The sequence below is a fragment of the Ruditapes philippinarum genome, unplaced genomic scaffold, assembly GCF_026571515.1.
Source record: "Ruditapes philippinarum isolate M1 unplaced genomic scaffold, ASM2657151v2 ctg3355_1_1_1_1, whole genome shotgun sequence".
Taxonomy (NCBI): Eukaryota; Metazoa; Mollusca; class Bivalvia; order Venerida; family Veneridae; genus Ruditapes; species Ruditapes philippinarum.
Window position 1 is genome coordinate 68,446 of NW_026852571.1, and position 14,503 is coordinate 82,948.

Consider the following 14,503-nt stretch of genomic DNA (forward strand, 5'->3'; position numbering starts at 1 on the left):
GGACTGGCCGGACACTGTACTAGCAGCATAGACAGGCATCTTTTTACGCTGGTGTATACAAATGCAACCAGAGCAGACGAGATAAGGGATGAAAATATAATATGATGAAGCCCAATAGAACCTGGAACATACGGTAAACTGTAAAACACTGTTATAAACTTTCCACATACATGTCAGCACATGTGATTCAAACACTGTATACAACTAACAACCGAGCCTTTTTTAAAGAATTTATTTCCTAGAGAAACTTACAATACATATAACAATAATGTATTACAAAATAATAAAACATGATTACGATTTAAGAGAAAATATAGTTCTTTTATCATCTGTATATTTGATTGCAAGTAGGAGAAAAAAATATATATTACAAATACACAACACCCAAAAAAATATTTTAATGTAATAAACTATGATTTTATATGTGCATGTGTTTTTGGTCAAATAATGATAAAAATTCCTTAATTACCTTGTAGTTATATTTAAATCAAGAAAAAAAAGCTATAGAGAAAATATTTATGGTAAAATGTTTCTATGGGTATCAATCCTGGTGTTAGACACTTCGTTTATACAAGTCGCACGTGTAACATAATATGCAGGGAAAATAATCAATACATTTTTTTTATCAAGCAACACTAGTTACCTCCCCTAGCTGCATTTAAAAAATTGAATAAAAGTCATTGAAAAGAAGAAAAAAAAAGTAGAGTGTTTAATTCTTTGCTGTCAATATAGATTATGCTTTGTTTTTCATCATCATAGACAAAAAATATATGTTTTAATTTTTTTTTAACATACATAGAAATCAATGCAAATAACTCAAAACTTTGAACAGTAACAAATTATAATAATCTGTTGTTGCGTCAAAGGAAAAAACCCAGACTGAAAATGCAGAATTTAACAAACAACATTTTTTTGGATAAAAATCATTATAATTTTATATACAAATGTACTGTAGTATAAAGCTGTATATTCCAAAGTTCCAAAAGCATGCAATAAACTGAAAATGCTTAATAAATTTAAACTGTGAAACATAAAAATAACGTGACAATATATAACTGGTAATTATAATTTAAAGATATAGCATGTAGCACTGAGGTCATAAACACAGACATAAATAAAAAAATGGCTTCAACTGCCTTTAACATATTTTGTATTTCAATTAAGGATAAAGGTATTATAAAGAGGATAACCAATATTTTTTTTCCTATAAATACTTTTCATAAAGTGGTATGAAAATAAATCGTATATTGATAGAAAAACTTGAATTTTCTGTTTATTGTATACTTTCTCTCTTTTTTAACCTTATGATTAGAAAGTATTCACTTTTAATTTTTTTGTATTAGCTGAATTCAGAAAAAAGAAATCCGGAGGCAAGACACCAGTGAAAATATCATTATGGAAAATATGCTTCACTGCAGTGAAAAATAAATTTTTACAATGAAAAGAAATTTTGACAGTGAAAATATGGAAAATGAAAATATGCATTATATTTCATCAATATTTCTCAATATTTCATTTTTAAGTACATAATACATGTATACATGTTTATGTCACAGCTTTTATCATAGATAAATTTTAAGCCACTAACAAGACAAAATAAAACATGTCACATGATCAGCAATTAAAAAAGCCTGAAAAGATTACAAACAGAACAAAAATCAGAAACAAATAAAGCTTAAATGATCAAGTAAAATGTTCAAAAATATTTTTACTTATCTAAACTAAGTGATTTTTAAAAAAAATTACATGTACTTACTACAGTGCCTTACCCAATAACTAAAAGAATACAAAATAAAAATACAAGCTTTAAAGCAGGAGTTTTGATAAAAAAAAATCATATTTTAATGTTTTATTTACTAAAATTACTTATCATACAAGTATAATTATATGTACAATGAAGTCTTCTAAACACATTTTGTGCGCACCAAATGTAACAGGTATTTAAATACACATACAACTTTAAACCTAATTTTGCTTTAAATGACTTTAAATACAATTTTACCACTTACTTGTAGGATAAAATTAACAAGTGTCAGAAAACTGTCATAAAAACAAGATTTTCACCAATATTTCATTTGTTAAAAAAAACAGCAACAACAAAGGGCCACAACTCTACCAAAAATGATCAAATTATAGTCATAATGCACCCATGTATTATTAGATAGAAAACCTGGTTATAAATTCTGTTAGCAGTAAACAGCAAAAGAATGGGTACCCTGTGTCACTCTGTTTGTGTAACCATTTTGGAAATAATCACAAAAGAAATGAATATTGCCTGTTCATTAAAAATACACATCAATATGAAATGCAATTTGTTACTGTTCAAATGCATTATTTTCAACAAATTCTCCATATTTCTTATTCAAGAAAAAACAGTCGAGCTGATTATTATAGTCTAAGATTATATGGGTGTTAGATAGTTTTACATACAATGTGTATATATGCTATGCTGTGCTATTTATTGACTAATAGAGGAAATTATGTCCTTAGCTGTCTATTGATTATTAAATAATAAGTACATTTACATGAATCTCATATCAAATAAACACTTTCCTTAATATAACAACTTGATAACCTTAAAACAGAAAGGCATGTGCATATTGAAAAGTTAATGATTTCTCTTATTTGATTGAACAATATTTATATAATAATGTGCTTCGCGCTAACAAGTTCAATGTTTGATTCTGCATCAAGATTACATCTAGCCGATAACCATTTCATACTTTAACCGATAACCTATCGTCATCTTGCCAATAACTGGACACAATTTAGTAGATAACTTCCCACTGCATGACAGTTGCATCCCGACCTCCGGCACTGATCACGCGACTGTTATCAAACAGGAACTTCGCCATTGTCACATGACTGCTGTGTCCACCGTACGAGTGACCAACCGCCTGTAAATGAACAATAATGGCTGTTTTAATATGTTGTTTACTTAATTGTAACATTTTATGTTGGTTTTTATTTAACCAACCTTGTAAGGGACATATGGCAACATTCCAGCATTACTGATAGAGGAAGACTTCAGGTGAATACATGCCTCTTAATATTCCATGTAAGATACCAGTAAGTACCAGGGTAGAATCATCCACCCTACTGTAAACAAAGTGAACAACTTCCTCTCAAGAAAGAAAAAAATTCACACTTTCAATTTCTACGGAATTTTGCAGTAAGTTTAGTAAGATAACACAATCATGGTAAAATTCTTACCCTTGGTTGGATACTAGGATAGCTGTACAAGTTCACTTTTCCAAAATCATCCGCGCTGACAATCAGCCTCTCCCTCTTTGAATCATCTTGGTGTGATACAGCACAATTGTTAATATCTGTGCCATCAGCGCCATCTGGCCAAACACCTGAAAGGTTAAAAGGCCAATAATGTGATTTTTGTTTATAAATGTAAATATAAAAAGAACACAGTTCAGCTAGTTTGTAACTATGATAAGTAACTAAGTGATGATATAAATTGGGATATGCACTATAAGTGTAACTATTTCAACAAATACTAATATAAACAAGTTCCTTGAATGCTTAAGCTGTACAAGGAGACACAGATGAAGTCCCTATGCAACCAGTCTACGGCCAGCCCATAGTCTGACAAGATTTTATACTTTTGTTGTTTGGTACTTTAATCCATTAGCTTACTCCAAATTAAAAGCATTGCAAGTCAGTAATACAAAATTAGGGCATTTTCACCCTATCAGTCCAGGGACAGATAGAAAAATGTGGATAAAGTGTGATCCCTCGAAAGTATTGATCACAACAAAATTACAATGTAAATTGCACATACTGAGCGGTACTCAATTTTCAACACTTAAAAGCCCCATTCCCAATTCAAAATTTACCTCTATTTTTCCAAATTTCAAAAAATATTCCAAACTGCTGCTATATACATGCAAATCAAAATTTTTGAACTTTTGAAAGATATTAAAGATATTTAGATATTTTTCTTCCAAGTTGTGGCAGGTTGTCTGTTCATACATATATGAATTATCTTGGAAGTCATGTATAAAGCTGTTTTTCGACATTTTAAAATTTTTCAATTATCCAAATGCCAATAAACTTTTCCCAATTTAAGCCAAGGGCCTTTTCCCAAAGTAGCTGGAAGATGCCCTGAAAATAAGAAACCTCAGTGTTAAAGGTCCATCAGTTTACAGTGTGTAATTGCTGCTAAGGTGGGGTATGTGAGACTCCTAAACTTTGTAAAATGTGGAGAGCAGTTGTAAATCTTACCAACAGATGCAAAAGAAAGAGTACAATTGTTTGTGGCCCAGTCTAAATTCCTTACATCATCCTTCTGTGTTTCCTGTTTGCAGTTCTTTGCTGTCCCTTGAAAATAAAGCAAAAAAAATTGAAATAATTGAAAGCAAAAATCAGGTTTATGAATATAAGTTTTATGACAGGCATCTAAAATAATAAAGAAAGAGGCACATAACCAATAAAGTTGAAAGTAACCATGACTTTTACAGTGGTAACGTTATTCAACAAGAGGGCCATGATGGCCCTGAGGTCGCTCACCTGTATATAGGCCCCCGGAGCGGGGCCAGTTTAAACCCCAGGGCTTTTATTTGAACAAACTTGGAAGACACCCATTAGAAGATGTTTCATGATAAGTTTTTACTACACACATATAATGAAAAACAATGATCTCCCCCCCGCCAGCAGGGCCAATTTTGACCCCAGGGCTTTTATTTGAACAAACTTGGTAGACACTCATTAGAACATGTTTCATGCTAAATATCTTAGCTCTAGCTCTTTGGGTTCTTTAAAAGAAGATTTTTTAAGTTTTTACTACATGTATATGCATATAGGGAAAATCAATGACCCCCTGGGGCGGGGCCAATTTTGACCCAAGGGCTTTTTTTTTAACAAACTTGGTAGACACTCACTAGAAGATGTTTCATACCAAATATCTTTGGGTTTTTTAGAAGATATTTAAAGTTTTTTCTTTCGGTTGCCATGGCAACCAGAGTTCTGCATGGAATTAAATTCTTTGAACAATTTTTAAAGGTGACCACCAAAGGAACATTCCTGTGAAGTTTGGATGAAATTGGCTTAGTGGTTGCTTAGTGGTTTATGAGGAGATGTCATTTAAAGTAAAAGTTTACAGACAGATGGACGCCGGACGGACACCGGACAGAAAGCAATCACAAAAGCTCACCCTGTCTATTTGTGACAGGTGAGCTAAAAATCAGACCAATGTAAAAAGTATAATAAAAGAAGATAAACTTACAATACAGGACCTCATAGTCTCCAGAATTACTCCTCAAATATTTCCCATTACAAGACCAGTCAATGTGTGTCACAAACGAGCTGTGGCCCTGTTGAAAAAAATATACAATGTACATATGTTTATTTATATATATATATTTCACACATCTTAGGCTATCAAATAGTTGCAACCATGCTTATTACACCATAACTATGCTTAATTGTGTAATGTAATAGTAAATGGCACAGAAAAGCAAAGTTAACAGTAAATATATATTTCAAAACGTTGCCAATTCAGTGAGTAAAGAGCTTGGCCAGCATGCATCTCCATGTTGTCTTACCAGACCTTGGATTTTTTGTTGCTTGTTCCGATTTATCATTTTGTGATTGAAATTTTTTAAAACCAACAATGCGCAAGACAATAATTCAAAACAGCACAAGTCAATAGTACATGTATATACTGGTAGTTATAAAATTTTCACTGATTATGATTAATTCTTTCATGCTTCACAATCAAACTGACAGAGTAATCAAGTGCATTATTACACAATATAAGAACAAATGCTTACATGTCAGATGATATCATATACAATGTATGATGTCAATAAACCAAATGATGTCGGGAAAATTACTTCTATGCTCAATGTAGTTAAACATATTCTCTTATCAATTTTCCTTTTTATTAGCATGTGAGAATGAAAACAGATATTAATTTTTCTTGCACTATAGTGTAATAACGCACAGTTTATCGTTCAAATGCTTTGTTATCAATCACTTAGGCTGATAGGCCTTCGTGATTATATTTCTGCACATTTAGGCTCGAACCATGCATTATTCTACATCAATGCACTCAAAATTGATATCTATTTCCTAAATGAATCATTCATACAAAGACAATTATACATACTGAGCATTTTCCAATTTTATGGCACTTTCTTCCTTCTTCCTCTACTTTATAAATGTAAATACCGTTGTCACGGTTACCAGATGCCAACATTTCTCCATCTGAAAATAAATTTTAATTCTTTATGAAAAATAAAGGAAATTTCAGGTAAACAAACTATGATTTTTGGGCTTAGGTCATAAAATTTAATTAAGATAAAAAAAATCTGATATACATGTCTGTTTTACTTTATTTCCATACTTTGTACTTTACATTGTTGCAATAAAAAAAAGGTACATTGTAAGCAAAATTTACCAATATTTGCACTCAATCTAAAAATGTTAACTATTTCACTTAAATTCTACATTATTATTCTTGTTAGTTGTAAATAATATCAGCTTTGAAATTCCAGATATAAAAAAAAACAACAACTTTTTTTGCACCTATTCAATTTTTCGGGAATACAAAAATTTTACTACCAAACCCATATTCTACACAATCCCAAATTACGAGAATCAATATAATTTAGTGTTCTAATACCTGGAGAGTATTGAATGCATTCATGTTGCTCTTTTCCATCAGTGTAGACAGCAACAATCTCATGATCACTGTTTTCAAGGTCAAGGATGACTATCTTGCCACTTGTTGTACCTATAGCTGCTACTTTATTATTCGGGTGTATACAGCAACAATGGGCTTCATCCTGTATATAACAGATTATAATACAGTAAAGACTGGTTACAGTGACCTTCGATGGGAGAAAAGACAAGAAGGCCATGATGGCCCTGAGGTCCCTCACCTGTATATAGCCCCCCCAACCCCCCCCCAACGTTGCAGGGCCAATTTAACCCAAGGGCTTTTATTTGCACAAACTTGGTAGACATCCATAAGAAGATGTTTCATGCTAAACATCTAAGCTCTAGCTCATTGGGCTTTTTAAAAGATTTTTTTAAAGTTTTTACTATACACATATAGTTAAAAACAATGACACCCCTGGGGCCGGGTCAGTTTTGATCCCAGGGCTTTTACTTGAACAAACTTTGAAGACACTTACTAGAAGATGTTTCATGCTTAATATCTAAACTCTAGCTATTTGGGTTTTTTCAAAGAAGATTTTAAGTTTTTGCTATACACATATAAAGAAAATCAATGACCCCCGGGGCGGGGCCAATTTTGATCCCAGGTCTTTTATTTGAACAAACTTTATAGACACTCACTTAAAGATGTTTCATGCTTAATATCTTAACTCTAGCTATTTGGGTTTTTTCAAAGAAGATTTTTTAAGTTTTTGCTATACACATATAAGGAAAATCAATGACCCCCGAGGCGGTGCCAATTTTGACCCCAGGGCTTTTATTTTAACAAACTTGGTAGACACCTATTAGAACATGTTTGATGCTAAATATCTTAGCCATAGCTCTTTGAGTTCTTTAAAAGAAGATTTTTAAGTTTTTACAATATGCATATAGGGAAAATCAATGACCCCCGGGGCGGGGCCAATTTTGACCCTAGGGCTTTTATTTGAACAAACTTGGTAGACACTTATTAGAACATGTTTCATGCTAAATATCTTAGCTCTAACTCTTTTGGTTCTTTAAAAGAAGATTTTTTAAGTTTTTACTATATGCATATAGGGAAAATCAATGACCCCCCGGGGCAGGGCCAATTTTGACCCCAGGGCTTTTATTTGAACAAACTTGGTAGACACCCATTAGAACATGTTTCATGCTAAATATCTTAGCTCTAGCTCTTTGGGTTCTTTAAAAGAAGATTTTGAAAGTTTTTACTATATGCATATAGGGAAAATCAATTACCCGCCCGGGGCGGGGCCAATTTTGACCCCTGGGCTTTTATTTGAACAAACTTGGTAGACACTCACTAGAAGATGTTTAATGCCAAATATCTAAGCTCTAGCTCTTATGGTTTTTTTAAAAGAAGATATTTAAAGTTTTTTCTTTCGGTTGCCATGGCAACCAGAGTTCTGCATGGAATTAAATTCTTTGAACAATTTTTAATGGTGACCACCAAAGGAACATTCCTGTGAAGTTTGGATGAAATTGGCTTAGTGGTTTATGAGGAGATGTCATTTAAAGTAAAAGTTTACGGACGGACGACGGACGGACGACGGACGGACGGAGGGACGCCGGACGAAAAGCGATCACAAAAGCTCACCCTGTCACTTTGTGACAGGTGAGCTAAAAAAAGGTCATTATAGACAGGGAGTCACTGTGGACAGTCTCTACATAATTCGGATATATGAACATATCATACCAATATTTTGTTGAAAAGCAGAATAGTACCATACTAAGGATTTAATTATATTTTTATTGATATTAAACATATCAAATATCATTTATAAAAAAACAAGAGAATATTAAAAGTGCATGTATTATTGGTTAAGATTATCAACTACACCATAACATTAGTATTTAAAAGTTACATATTCATTAAAATGTAATTTATATTGATAAATCTGTTTGTAAAAAAATGTTTAATTTCAATTTTACTAATTAGATGTTACTGTAGAGACATTTAATTTTGTATAATCAGCCTGTTTACTTTACGGAGTTCAATGTATTAATAAAACAAAAATAATAAAAAAAAATTACAAATCTTCACATAATTTCTACAGATAAGTGCTCCGGAAAAAAATTAACAATCGAGGTTTCAAACATAACCACACCTTTAAGACGTTTGGCATTGTTTATCTTTACTCGCCAAAACACAGCAGCAATTATGTATATGCAGGTGTTTTTAATCATTCTATCGGCAAAAATTGATTGAATCTGTCGCCATTTTGTGTAATTGTCAACAAACAGCCACAGTGTATTAGCGTGTCGCCGATTGGTCAATGCAAACTGCCGTAGATACAACGCGCGTTCTGATTCGTCAATCGCATGAATACGTAATAAGAAAGATTAACATAGTGAACTCTTGCCTTGCGGCGTGTATTTAACTTTGTTGATGTTGACACGCGTTCTTAATTAGCGGATTAACGGTAATTGGTTGTAATTGAGAGGTAAACAAATTATTAACAGACCTAGTGGCGTAAATAAGTATGACGGAAAATTATAAAAATCGGGCGACTTCAAAATCTATTGGAAGTTTGTTTTAGGCAAAGTCGCTGATCCGAAGGCGTCTTCTTCGCCAATGTCGTCACCTAGTTCAAGCCTTGCTCCCCTTGCAAAAGTCGCTGTTCACAGCTCAAATACCGTAACAGGTGACTAAATCATGGTCGTTGTACGGACTAGACAGGGAGTCGCTACATACAGACCATTTATATAGTAAATACTGTTCGGCGCACCTAACTATGGTCACTAAAGACAGAACGTCGCTATATACAGGGGGTCGCTAAGGCAGTCTTTACTGTACTGCACATTTGTAACTTAATTTCAGCTTTTTCGCACTAATAAGTAGTTTTCAGTATCATAAATTGCTATAAAGATGCTTGAGACAGGTTATATGGCTGTATTAAATGGTTATAATATATGCAATATAACCCTAATCTATGAGCTGGGGTTTTATATAAAACAACCATTACAAACGGCCATATAACCTGTCAAATATCTTTACAACTAATAATGCAGCATGCTTACCAAATAACACTGAATTTTCATTTTGAAGTATGTTAAACATGTTTTCAGTTTAGTTTTCAGAGACACACACTGTAAAGGTTATTTTTCTACTTTCCAGCTATAGATGCACAAGCCGGCCACTGAGTAGAAACACCAACGTTGAAACTAGCTACATAGTTTCCTCACATTTAAGAATCCTACATCTTAACTCAGATTCAAACTGACACAGGTAAGAGGAAAGTGATTTGAAGCCAGAAACCATAACCACTTTATAAAATTTGTTATCAGCATATTTGCTGAAATGCTCAAGCTATCAACAATTATTTTTCTAGAATAGTTAATACATTAACAATGTTTTCTTTCCCTTCCATTGCGGTTGCATGTTAGACAGCAATAAATGACATTCAGCTATTTGTAATTAATTATTCAGGCTTATGAACTTCTTGATTATGTTTCTGCACATCTGAACTCCATAGTGTGCAATATCATACCACACTGCATTCAAATAAAAGATATGTATTTTCTAAATATGAAAAATATATCTAATTAAAGAAAAATATATTTGCTTTGAAAACATACACAAACAATTAACAAACAATCAGATAATACTTAAATTTAACTTACAGCAATTTGCTTTCTCCACAGGGCAGTGTGGGCTTGTGCATCCCACATATAGATGTATTTGTCAGAGCCGCATGTCAAAAACTGGTATGTGTCCGGTAATGTATCCAGTCCCCAGAACTCTTCCTTGTGACCCTACAACAATTAACATAATTATGGTATTATCAATAACTAATGATTCCATTAAATGTATATCCATGTACTTGTGTTTTGTTTGCACAAAATTAAGTAATAACTTTATCAACTTTATAAGATAAGAGAGATTTTCTGTATAACTTGATTTGAATCATTCATTATGAATACTTGTCATTTATGAAAATGCTTGCAATGAAAATACATACATTTATACACATAATCATCTCTACATTGTATATCAAATATAGTAATTCTTGAAATAAGCATAAAATGATGTTTAAAAGCCAAATGGTGGAAATGATTTGATACAGGTAGGAATAGTAATTAATGGTAAAAAAACCCAAAAAAACATGATGACATAAATAAACTGTTTAAAGGAAATCATGTATACTTTTCCATCTTTCATTATTTATCTATCTGCTGCCATAGCAACCATATTACTTGATATAGCAAATTATTGAAAAGTTAATGAGTATATCAGCTCTCTTTATATATACTAAGCAAAACATTATTACACTTCAAAATTACTGGTGATTCAAACTTTTTGTGACAGACAGCCGAGAAAATTTTATTTTCCATGCGGTTGGACCCTCATTAAGCATAGAACACACACATACAAATTTCATTTTCATCAGTAAGCATTTTTGAATACCTTCTCTAATAAGCCTTGAAAACATGAAAATGAAACAAACCTCCACCATTGGTGTAAAGACCAGATCTGAGCTGGCCTGTAGAATACAGTTTCTGATCGTGCCAACAATAATCAGACTACCTGGTCCACTACTGATCATACGCACACCTCCAAATTCCTCTGGAACCTGAAACATATACAGTTATGAATGGAGCTTTATCAATATTCATTTTAAAAAGTCTTTTTATTCTGACATTTTTCTCCCCTCGAGATTCATGCTAATTTTCATGAAAATGTATTAGAATGTGTAATATTGTGAATTAACCAATAGGAAGCAATCTACACATTATCAATGGCACTTACAAACACGTAAATTACCAAAAAGTGGTAAAATTATGCATAAATAGCCCTTACTGCTTTAGTAACACAGTAGATATATAGTTGTAAATACTGGAATATCAGTCTTTAATGGCACATAATATAAATTATTACTTATATCTTGAAACTTTTTACTTTTCCTTTCATCTTAGTTCATTTTTCTCAAGCTTGATTTAATTGAAATATTTTGACTCGTCTGGAGGCATGTAGCTTTAAAACTAAATGTCCCCTGTGCCTTTTCTTTAAAAATAATTGAGCCTGGACACTATATTAATGCTGTTATATTAGGATTTTTCATACCTCATAACTATTTCCAGTTCTCTGTAAATCTTTGCTCCACTCCAGTATTTTCCTGTCCTTTCCACCACCAGATAAGATATTACCATCTTTAGTTGTATACAAACTGAACACACCTCCTTCATGTACACCAGTTTCTGCTTTGCTTATCTTGTTCGCGCCTAAATACATACAGCATGAATATTTGAATACACTCAAAAAACAAAGGAGAAAAACTTTCAAATACAAGAAAACACTGCCCATGTAGTGTCTGTAACTTGATTACCTCCCATACTTTGACATGAGGCTGGAGAAAAATGTAAGAAATAACACAAAAATGTATAATTTCAAGTTTGCTAAAATGAGTCTAGCACAAAATGAAAAATAACAAAGGGCAATAACTAAAGAATCATGAACAGTTATCATTCTTGTGCACTGCATCCCTCTTCATTGAGATATATTTCCCTATGAAGTTTACAGTTCAAATTCTTTTTGAGTTTAGTTCTGAACAAATATGTTAGGCAGAATACAGATGGATGGATTGAGGAATAAACAGAGACTATTAACATATGAAAGGTTGCCTTGGTTTAAAAAAAAGAAGAAAAAAAATACTGTTGGAAAGTTAAATATTTTTAATGCATGTTTTTTTGGAACATACCTTTTTCCCAGAGGAAGATATTTCCATTGGAATCTCCTGATACAACATCACCATCTTGAGTGTAGCAGAAACAGATGACAACTTTTGGTTTGTCATTTTTCTGGAATAAGAAATGCATGATACATTTCTGCATAATATTTCAATATGAAGATTATTAAACATTGCAATAGATTCAATCAGTTTTATTTCAATGTACTTATATCTAGAAAAAGGCAATCCATAATCTGATTTGCATGGTTTGAAATTTTTTTTTTAGTCAAAGTCAATCTATTTCCCCTTTTTCAACACATTAAGTCATCTGTATGGATATGCAATCTTTTAAACAAATAAGTTTTGAAATTTGGAATTCAATACCACTAAAGACAGAGGGTAAAAATAAGACATCCGTAAATGATACATCTTAAAAGAGAAAAAACATTAATGTGTTTACACCAAGCATACTGCTAAGACTATAAATATTCATGAGAAATTGTACCCCAAATATTCCCATCTTTTTATCCAGCTTTTTTTCTTCCTTGATGAAAGTCCAGAAGGAAATCTGTGATTTCCCGCAGCAGACGATACTGTTCTCTTCAGTTGGATGAAATTCACACTGTGTGACTGGGTCACCTGATGACTGGAAAATATAGAGATATGCTGAGATTAAGGTAAATGAACAGTTACAAGTCTTAGTAATAAACCCCTAACCTGCTTAATTCATTTCTTAACTGGACTTGACCTGAGTCCATATTCGAAAATATCCATTTTCAATTTTGGGGATATCAAGATGAAAATTTATTCAGCCAACCTTATAGAGTCTGGTCAGACTGCATGGGTGTGCATGATTGCCTGGCTTTATACTGGTCATTTTCAGTTCTAGCTGGATAATGGTCATATTATCAACATGCTTAGCATGCAGTCAGACTGAACATTATTCAGTGTCAATTATCAGCATCTTAAATTTCAATACAGTCACATTTTTTCAGACAGTCACATGCAGTATTCAAATTTTCTTGTTCATAAACAAGTTAACTGGTTCTTATTTTGCTTTGGTTTGATTTAAAGGCATACAGACATTGTCAATGTCATATGGTTTGACATTCCAGCTTTTCTTGAAGGAGGGAACCTCAGCTACTTGAGGAGGGAACCTCAACTACTTGAGGAGGGAACCTCAACTACTTCAGGAGGGAACCTCAACTACTTAAGGGGGGAATCTCAGCTCCTTGATGATGGAACCTCAGCTATTTGAGAAGGGAACCTCAGCATCTCATTTGTGCATTATTCAGGTACAAGCTAACATATAGGAAAGTAACAAATTAAAACTGGAAAACAAGCGGGTATTTGACACTTTACACGAGACTATTTGACACTTTATGTTACTAACCTTACACTCTGCAAGTTTCTTTACTTTGCCTTGAAGGTTCCAGACGGACATAGTATGGTCATTGCCCTCATCAACTGCCAGAAGTGAATGCCCACCATCCTGTAACATTGCAACAGAGATAAGAAATATGTATATACATGTATATAAAACATATATTGGGACTTCTTCTACAACATATATTTGGATTTCTTCTACAAACATATATTGGGACTTCTCTACAAACACATATTAGAACTTCTTCTACAAACATATATTGAGACCTCTTCTACAAAACATATATTGGAATGTATACTTACAAATATAGAGAAAGCTACACAGGAAACACCTCTCTGGAACTCGCCTTCCCCGATCACATGTAGTGTCTGTAACTTGATTACCTCCCATACTCTCACATGAGGCTGTAGAAAAATGTTAGAAATAATACAAAAATGTATAACTTTAAGTTTGCTTAAATGAGTGTGGAACAGAAGTGAGGCATTGCAGTGAAAAATTATAATAACTAAAAGAATCATTTACAACATCAAAATAAACACTTGATCTTAAAAGTAGACATTTAGTTCAAGAATGATGTAACAGTATGTAACAGTAACAATAAAAAACCAACATTCAGAGGCCATAACTCCTGAATAGTAAAAAATCAAAATAAAATTGCTCACACCATTTCCGCCTAAGTTGGCAATCATATACACATATTTTCTATCATAGAAAAAAACCCAAATGCTCGACTTGAAGCTGCCATTGACAAAAGTTAAGAACAACAACATTCCTA

At 32.6% G+C, this 14,503-nt stretch overlaps 1 protein-coding gene across 11 annotated transcripts in view; it reads right to left on the minus strand.

Moving 5' to 3' along the window:
- Positions 1-216: 216 nt before the first annotated feature.
- LOC132717366 (echinoderm microtubule-associated protein-like 2) overlaps positions 217-14,503 on the minus strand; it is a 62,501-nt gene continuing 48,214 nt past the window's right edge. For all 11 annotated transcript variants that reach the window (XM_060700873.1, XM_060700829.1, XM_060700889.1 and 8 more), the window contains 13 exons: positions 14,031-14,132; positions 13,735-13,833; positions 12,847-12,987; positions 12,372-12,471; positions 11,738-11,895; positions 11,121-11,246; positions 10,297-10,428; positions 6,638-6,800; positions 6,122-6,219; positions 5,237-5,324; positions 4,237-4,332; positions 3,214-3,359; positions 217-2,897 (listed from right to left, as the gene is read on the minus strand). In XM_060700873.1, the coding sequence (XP_060556856.1) occupies positions 2,769-2,897; positions 3,214-3,359; positions 4,237-4,332; positions 5,237-5,324; positions 6,122-6,219; positions 6,638-6,800; positions 10,297-10,428; positions 11,121-11,246; positions 11,738-11,895; positions 12,372-12,471; positions 12,847-12,987; positions 13,735-13,833; positions 14,031-14,132 (1,578 nt within the window). In that variant the 3' untranslated portion in view covers positions 217-2,768. The remainder of the gene's footprint in view (positions 2,898-3,213; positions 3,360-4,236; positions 4,333-5,236; positions 5,325-6,121; positions 6,220-6,637; positions 6,801-10,296; positions 10,429-11,120; positions 11,247-11,737; positions 11,896-12,371; positions 12,472-12,846; positions 12,988-13,734; positions 13,834-14,030; positions 14,133-14,503) is intronic.